This window comes from Triticum aestivum, chromosome 2A, assembly GCF_018294505.1.
Source record: "Triticum aestivum cultivar Chinese Spring chromosome 2A, IWGSC CS RefSeq v2.1, whole genome shotgun sequence".
In the NCBI taxonomy this organism is placed as follows: Eukaryota; Viridiplantae; Streptophyta; class Magnoliopsida; order Poales; family Poaceae; genus Triticum; species Triticum aestivum.
The window spans coordinates 616,613,200-616,621,264 of NC_057797.1; the positions used below are offsets into that span (position 1 = coordinate 616,613,200).

Here is an 8,065-nt window from a genome sequence, read left to right on the forward strand (position 1 = left end):
CCTCGCCACAATGGTGATACTTCCCCTCCTTGATTTTCTTGCCCTAAGCAACCTTGGTTATGTAACATACGTTGAGATTATTTGTCCACCTTTTTCATGAGACAGACTTTTGGATTAATTGGTTGGAGTATGAATTGAATACTACATGCCCTGTCTCCTTTTATCAGGATTACACTAAGGCATGGGCAAAGATTATAGTAGATATTTTGTCAGAATTAAGGGAAAGCAGCGAACATCGAGAATTTGTTTGCTTGGATGGCAGACAAAACTTCATACATAATCAATCAGCCATCTCCCACTTGTCATATTTTGATACTCCCTCTGTAAAGAAGTATAAGAGTGTTTAGATCACTACTTTAATGATCTAAATGCTCTTATAAAAGTTTACAAAGGGAGTAGATCACAAATGCATCCCGCAAGACATAGTAGCAACGAGTTATGGTACTCTTGCCCAAAAAGAATTGCTGAAATATGATCATTGGAGAAGCATTGGCACATATATATTTCCACAGAACATTGAAGGTTCAACTTAAATTGCCAGTACATCCGCCTCTGCTTGAGAGCAAGCGGCCAGAAAACATCGCATGGCACGTTCTCATGTAGAGACTGAAGCAAAGAAAAATCTTGAACCGAACAAACACTCCTTGCACACCAATTCCAATCTAGCAGTTACAAATATGGCACATCAGAATGGATACAAATACAAAATAATCAAAATGTGTGGTCCATACACATACATCGCGACAGCTTGGCCCAGGTGGAGTGATCCATCTGTGCACGCCAAGGTCACGCAACTCACAGAAATACCAGGGTCAAAATGTCCTGTAGAAAAAGCTAGCCAGCCAATACATTGTCAAAAGAAAAGGAGGTCTTTCAGTTTTAGAGAGAACAGTCTCAGAACAGGCACCTGGTTAGCAACATTAACTATTGTCAGAGTGACGGGAAGTTTTAGCTTAGCCATGATACATCCACACACATGGTCCGCTGGAAATTAGACGAGCTAGCTACACTTTCACCTGTCCCAGAGCGCCCCAAAACAACTTAAGATACACCATAAAGATCACGTAAATGAAACCTGCATCGTAAATAGAAGGCAATCAACTGGAGAACTCGATAAAGTAGAGCAAGCTGTTGCAAACACAAGGCTGAAGTTACGGTACAATCAGTGCCCGGAATCCCGTTGCAACATCAATCGAGATCAGTTGACAAAACAGAATGATAAAACATAAATTATCAGGTATGATAAAACAGAATGATAAATTATCAGGAGTATTCGCACCAATACTGTGGTAAATCAAAGTACAATGGTAAAACATTCTTAATAGGGTAATATTTTATAGTGTCCAAGTGCATGTTGAAACAGTACTCTTAATGCTCCCCCAATAAATTTTGGAAAATTGTGTAACTATGAAGAACGTGATCCTGTGTTTCAGTCCCTATATCTGCTATACGAAGTGGATCGTGATCGCAAAAATATCAACAGCCACAATCCTTATTTTGAAGAGAAAAATGATACTTCCCTCCGTTCACAAATATAATATGTTTTGGATATTTCAATATGGACTACATACAGACTGAAATGAGTGAACAAACACAATAAGACGTGTCTATATACATCCAATTCAGAAAAGAGTTGGAACATCTTATATTTATGAACGGAGGGAGCAGTCCACATGAGGCAGAGAGATGCACTACATGCAATGATGCAAAAGAAATAAAAAATAAGCAAACGTACCTGATGAGCTGCTATTTACACAAGTTGTCTTATAACTTCCAGGGTGGGGCATACAAGATTAATCTGCCAGATAACTATTGGCAGTATATCGTCCGGTCTATCTGAGGAGGTATGGGTTTTATCTCAGTTCCAAGCTCCTGCTCAATCCGATACCTGTGCACAGCAAAAAAAGTCATGGCAGAAAAAAGGGGTGATAGGAAAAAGCTATAGCACTCCTGCAAATAATTGCATACAAGTTAAACCGATCCTCATAGGTGATCAGATTCACAGCCAGGCCAAGGTGGCCAAATCTCCCAGATCTACCAACCTGCAAGTGAAAAATACATTTTTCAATGCAATTTTAAACACAGAAACAAGTCGCCATCTTACCAATTTGCCATCGAAAATCACCATGGTAAAAAAATTGCTAATAGGATATAACATTACACTTCTGAACTCCTGATAGGCAAGATGTATTCATTTTCCGATTTCCATATATCTACTAAAATGAAAATGTCTTTCACATCATCTTAGTAGAGGATTATTCAGCTAACAACTATATGAATCATTAGAACTAGTCATAGCCTGAACACCAAAATATAAATGGCAATTCATTAAATTGCATACCCTGTGGAGATAGGTTTCAGCGGTCTTGGGGAAATCAAAATTGATGACAACATTAACAGCTTGGATATCTATTCCCCTTGTAAAAAGATCTGCAAAGGAAAAATACAAAAGGTTAGAAAAAGGAGACCAAATGACCCATCCAGCTTGATAAAAAAAGTCAAAACTAATAAATCATTAACCAGAATAATGATTAAATAATAATGAAAGAGCAGTGAAACTTCAAGTTTATTCTAAAAGCTAGTAGAATACTATTGATTTGTAAACCACATGCCAATTGTAAGGTCTACTGAATGTAATGTGAATTGACCAAGTCAGATACTAACTACATGCGCTGACTCTCCATGAGAAAAAACATTTCATAAACCTATTATTTCTTCACTGTAGAAACTGCATTGTATTTGGACCACAAGCAAGCAAGTTGTGGATAGCCTAAACTTCAATGCCAGTAAGGCAATAAATAAGGCCTACAGTTTGGAAAGGTATAGAGTACTAAATAAATAAATAAATAAATAAATAGCCACAGAATAATGTCCTTCGGCCAAAAAAGAAAGGCAGCACCTAAGAAGGTAAAAGGTATAGTTCCATGCCTGTACACACAAGGTTCCTGCAGGCACCATTACGGAAATCATGGAATACTCTATTACGATGATCCTGCAGCATTTTAGCATGGATGTAGAAGCAAGAGTAACCAAGCTCTGTGATCTTCTTCGCCAGTAGTTCAACACGATTTACAGAGTTACAGAATATTATAGACTGATTAATTTGCAGCTGTATCGAGATGGAAATTGGAGAAATTAGTTACAGATTGCGACCAGTCACAAAACGTGACTAAAATGTAGGAATCAACTAAAAGATTTCATGGGAAAAACCTTGGAAAAAAGAGTGTTCAGACAATGGACTTTCTGCCTTTCTTCAACAAAGGCGTAGAACTGGGTAATTCCCTTCAGTGTAAGTTCGTCCATAAGATTAATAACATAGGGTTTAGGCAGATATTTGTCCTTGAAAGCCTTGACAGTCACAGGGAATGTTGCAGAGAACATTAGAATCTGTCGACTCGATGGAAGGTATCGAATTAAGTGCTCCACGGAAGGTTGGAACTCAGGAGAAAGAAGCTTGTCTGCCTACAGGAAAAACCAATATTTCTTGTAAGAACACGTTCTTATTAAAGGATAAATCTACAGCTGCACCACCAATTTAAATTAACCTTCTGAAGTTGTTTATTTCACGAATCCATACACCATATATAATAGTACAAAATGAGATTAAATATACTCCCACTGATCATATTTTTTCCATTTTCTATCTATGTGAGCTTTCTAAGAGTGTTTACCCAGGGAACTATAGTCGGGAAGCCTTTGATTATACAACATAAGTTGATCTGCCTTTGATCATAAGCCCCACAGGATTTTTTTTTATTCAATATAAAAATAACTGGCTAGGCCCCTCTCATTAAAAACAGAGACGAAGTTACCCTTAAACCCCTCTGGAAATCGCTTAGGCCCTTCACAAACGCTGCTTACCCAGCAAGTCCTCCCCACCAGGAAGCAAGCCCACACAGCGAGCAACTACCACCACTGGCTCTTGTGCGCGCAACCCTCGCCTTCTATCTTGCTCACTCCCTCAAGACAGAACCGCGCACCAGCAAACACCTAGAGGCAGCGATCCGGACTTTCTGCTGTAGAGCATGCCACAAAGATTATGCATGGGCAGGTCACGTCAGCGTACCATGTCAAGTGTCACGAGGGAGTGACAAGACTACGCACCATTGCCTACTCACTAAATACTACAAATCCAAAGAGGCAAACCAGAACTAGACCCGCGGCTCTCCCCTGCGTCAGGCCAGTGCCACATCCCTTTCCCTCGTCGGCTCCATACTACGGCTTCGTGCTGCTTACCTTTGTGCTCGGCTGCTTCTAAAAGTTCATGCTGCCTCCTCCTTCCTTGATTCAACTTTGGTCTTTGACCAATCAATAGAGAAATAGATTCATATAGGTTGGAGCAGATTTAGAGGAAGGGGTGACAGAGACGACCTGGGAGATATCTGGACAGAGCAAACCCTCAAGAGAGCGCACTCACGTCTTTCAGCAGTGCCTGGCAGGGAGCAAAGCTAAAAAGGGGCAAACTGTATCTTCTCATATGCACCTTAAATGGATAACTAAATTGGTCTTTGTAAAAAAAATCTCTAGGGCATGTAGGACAAATCACCAGGTGGACAACCAACTTAAGGGCACGATCAAATGCAGACCAAGTTAGGGTATATTATCAAAGGCCAATCCAACTTCAGGACATATTGTTTACGTCGATTCTCTCCGCGTAAAAAGGAAATTTCTTAAGCCAGTTAGTCTGGAATGGAGAAGTGATAATCTATCTCTGAACTAGCAACAAACAATTTAAAGGTGGAGAACGCATCTGCTGATATACATTCCTATTTCATTTTCCTTCTGTGAAATGCAGTGTTTGGTAAAATAGATAATAAAAGAAGCAGTGGTAGAATGCCATGCCAAAAAGGTTCTTTAGAAAAGGTCTTTGAAAGACAAAGTGTGTATTAATTTAAAACACAAGCAATGCCAACTACAACAAGCCTTCAAATACCTCATCCATAATAAGCATTGAACAGTCCTTCAGAATGCAAATGCCTTTCTTTGTAAGGTCCAAAACACGACCAGGCGTCCCCACAAGTAAATGCACAGGTTGATAAAGACGGACAATATCATCCTTTAGGCTTGTTCCTCCAGTAGTGACCATGACTTGAATCTTCAAGTGTTTCCCAAGTTCCTTGCAGACTTGTGATGTTTGTAAAGCCAATTCCCTCGTGGGGACCAAAATAACAACTGAATATAAGAAACAAATGGTAAGGGTGATATGATCATTTTGAATATGCTTATGTTTGATCGTTGCATAATTTGAGGAACTCCATGTACGTAATTTCACGAATTCCATGTGCAAAATAACAGTTACTAGTCCAGAAGAAACCTTGAATAGCATTTTTGTCTTGATCAATCTTCTCTAGCGCAGGTATACAAAATGCAGCAGTCTTGCCTGTTCCATTTTTTGCTCTTGCAAGAATGTCGCTGCCGGTTAATGCAATAGGAATGCTTTCTTCTTGGATAGGAGACGGTCTTTCAAATCCTTTCTCATATATGCCCATAAGAAGTTCACGCTTCAGAAAATAGTCTTCAAATTCATTTCCTTTAGTTGCAGTGACATCCTGTGTGGATAAAAAGAAGACACTAACTTAGCAGGAGAATGAGAACATAAGCAACAATAATAATGCTACAAGATAAGCTAAACTTGACATTTAACTCGTCCAACCAGGTATTTCGGAAAGAAGGTAGAGGAGTCTTGACAAGTTGAACACTCTAAAAGAGAACTTATTTTGCTACATGGATTGTGCTGTTGTGTGACTATTGAGGGCAAACCATATGATGAACTCAAATGCCGCATGATAGATTCAAATCTACAGCAAGATTTAGCAAATAATAACTATTAAATATGATGATTTTCCTTTGTGTTGAATCACTGTAGAACATAAAGTGGAACAGGGTAGCCTCCCAAGAATGATCAAGTAGGAGTGTACGACTGGCTTGTTCTCCAAACCAAGAACACTATCAGCATCATATGCCTTTTCCTTCCACGAGCAATACCGAATAGTAATCTTCTAATACTGATATCTGACTGCAATGTGCCTGGACATTAAAATTTATTATTGGAACCTACAACCTAGTTCTATTTCTAACTTATGACAACCAGAACATTAAAAGAAAACATGTAAAGCAAGACAATGGCTCATGCAAAAATATAACATTGCATGCCAAATCTTTATAAGAATGGGAGCAGCACTTGACAAGAAAAAAGAAAATATTAGCATAAAAGATACCTCGGTCTGGTAGCGTGTATCTGGAGGTGGAAGCTTCAATTGGGCCTTCCAGTCTTGCGGACTGCAAAAGTAGAACATAATCCCTTAAGCTACTACCAATATCTAGGATATATCATCTACGTTGGAAGAACAGTTCAACAGTGGTTCTTTTCTACTTAGGGGAACCATATTTGTGGACAACTATGTGAGGAACCTCCTGAAAATTTACATCCAGGATATTCACTTCAACAGGCCACTTTATATTTCCAACCACCAAATCACAAAATGCCACATCCAACTATTGTTTGGATGTGATGCAGGAAAAGAATGCAGGACTGTAGACACAAAGAGAAGAAAACATGAGATAGGACCTCATGTTTGGTTTCCTTCAAAATTCCTATGGAATGCCTCATTCCAGAAGAATTTCAAAGGAGTGTAGGATTGCAATTCCTGTTCCAAATGGTACCAAAGGAATTTTTCCTATATATAGAAATGATATCCTCTAAAATTCCAACATTTTCCCTCTGTTCCAAACAGGGACTTAGCATCGATCGAAGAAACTAATTAGACACATCAATCATCCGTGTGGCCGTCATCATGAACCACAAAATAGCCATTAATTCGCCCAATGCAGTAGCCCTACCACATATTCAGTACACAACATCCACAGCTACACATAGCCTCCAAAACATGCTCACGAGCACGTCCTGTTAGTTGCTCAGCACTTATCTGAAAACAGTCAATTAACACTGAACTACTCCAAGAGAATCCCAGAAGATGCCATGCTTGGCCCCACGGATTAATACAGAATGCCCAGGGGCAAACGTCGTGTGTAACACTGTACACATAATTCATGCTTGGAGACTGTAATCACCTTATCCAGCAGCACTAGTCCACTAAAAACACAGAAACACTCACAGCCTTACAACCAAAAGTACACGAGTTTCACCCATGCTGCACTTTCAGGCTATCTAAACCCCGGGTCCTAACCAGTACTAGTACACAACTATTCCAAGTCAACGAATCAAATCAATACATGAGCATTTTGAACCAATACCAAGCAATAGGCAAAGCCTTTCCGCGCCTCTCTTACCTCAAATCGGCGTCATCGGCGGCAGCCGGCGCGTGGTGCTCGCTGGCTTTGGCGGCGCCCGCGGCGGCCTCGCTAGCGGTCTGATTCCGCCGAAGCCACTGCTGATGCTGAAGCTGCTGGTTGTGGTGCTGCGAGCGCTGCGACTGCCGCTCCATGTGCTGCTGCTGGTGCCCCTGCGCCTGCTGCTGCTGCTGATGCTGATGCTGCTGCGTCGGCGGCGGGCCACGGCCGTGGTAGTTAGGATTCCCGCCGCGGCCGTTGCCGATGCCGGGAGGGTACCTCGCCCGCTGATCCATCGCTTCAAGGAGCCCCGGACCTTCTCCGGAATCGAGCCAAAAATGGTTGTGCAGAGCGAAGACTCTTCGCTCGTCGGATAGATCCGGCCGGAATGCTATGATTTGGAGCGACGACTCGAGGGGCGTTGGTCGGTAGAATTGGGGAATTTGCGGGGGGCGATTTCCAAACTTTGTCCCTCCGTTCTGGCGAGGAGAGGGTGGGACAGGGTAGGATGACGGCGAATTGGGATTGGTGGAGAGCTAAAATTACGAGACTGACCTTGACAGTGCCCGGCCATTTACACGTTTTTTGTTGTTGACAATTTTCTTATATTTACACGTTTTTTTGTTGACATTTTTTCTTGTATTTACACGTTTCCCTTGCTTCTTTAGTTCTTTCGCATGCCTTTATTTTTACCTTTTCTGTGTTTAGTGCTGGTACTACTACATTGCAGGCTAAATTTCTCGGAACAAGGGGAAAGAAATGTAGATTATGGTCC

At 41.0% G+C, this 8,065-nt stretch overlaps 1 protein-coding gene across 7 annotated transcripts; it reads right to left on the reverse strand.

The window, feature by feature from the left end:
• Positions 1-624: 624 nt before the first annotated feature.
• Positions 625-7,779, reverse strand: LOC123189788 (DEAD-box ATP-dependent RNA helicase 6). 7 transcript variants are annotated; one of them, XM_044602278.1, is made up of 12 exons: positions 7,291-7,778; positions 6,219-6,279; positions 5,315-5,549; positions 4,934-5,172; positions 3,211-3,462; positions 2,929-3,109; positions 2,342-2,430; positions 1,969-2,042; positions 1,736-1,888; positions 908-1,075; positions 738-822; positions 625-662 (listed from the first exon to the last, which is right to left on the reverse strand). In XM_044602278.1, exons 1-9 carry the CDS (start codon positions 7,584-7,586, stop codon positions 1,810-1,812), a joined length of 1,506 nt encoding a protein of 501 aa, XP_044458213.1. In that variant the 5' UTR covers positions 7,587-7,778; the 3' UTR covers positions 625-662; positions 738-822; positions 908-1,075; positions 1,736-1,809. The 7 variants fall into 7 exon arrangements, with proteins under 7 accessions (XP_044458213.1, XP_044458218.1, XP_044458217.1 ...); XM_044602283.1 differs by having other exon boundaries at positions 738-834; XM_044602282.1 differs by having other exon boundaries at positions 625-822.
• Positions 7,780-8,065: the final 286 nt, after the last annotated feature.

Bases quoted from the DNA above. Each gene is read 5' to 3' on its own strand.
- LOC123189788 (XM_044602278.1), bottom strand. From the start codon at position 7,586: ATGGATCAGCGGGCGAGGTACCCTCCCGGCATCGGCAACGGCCGCGGC. The intron at 5,550-6,218 runs GTATCTTTTATG...TTATCCACACAG, and splicing joins ATACACGCTACCAGACCGAG to GATGTCACTGCAACTAAAGG. The intron at 5,173-5,314 runs GTTTCTTCTGGA...TCTTATATTCAG, and splicing joins AGACAAAAATGCTATTCAAG to TTGTTATTTTGGTCCCCACG.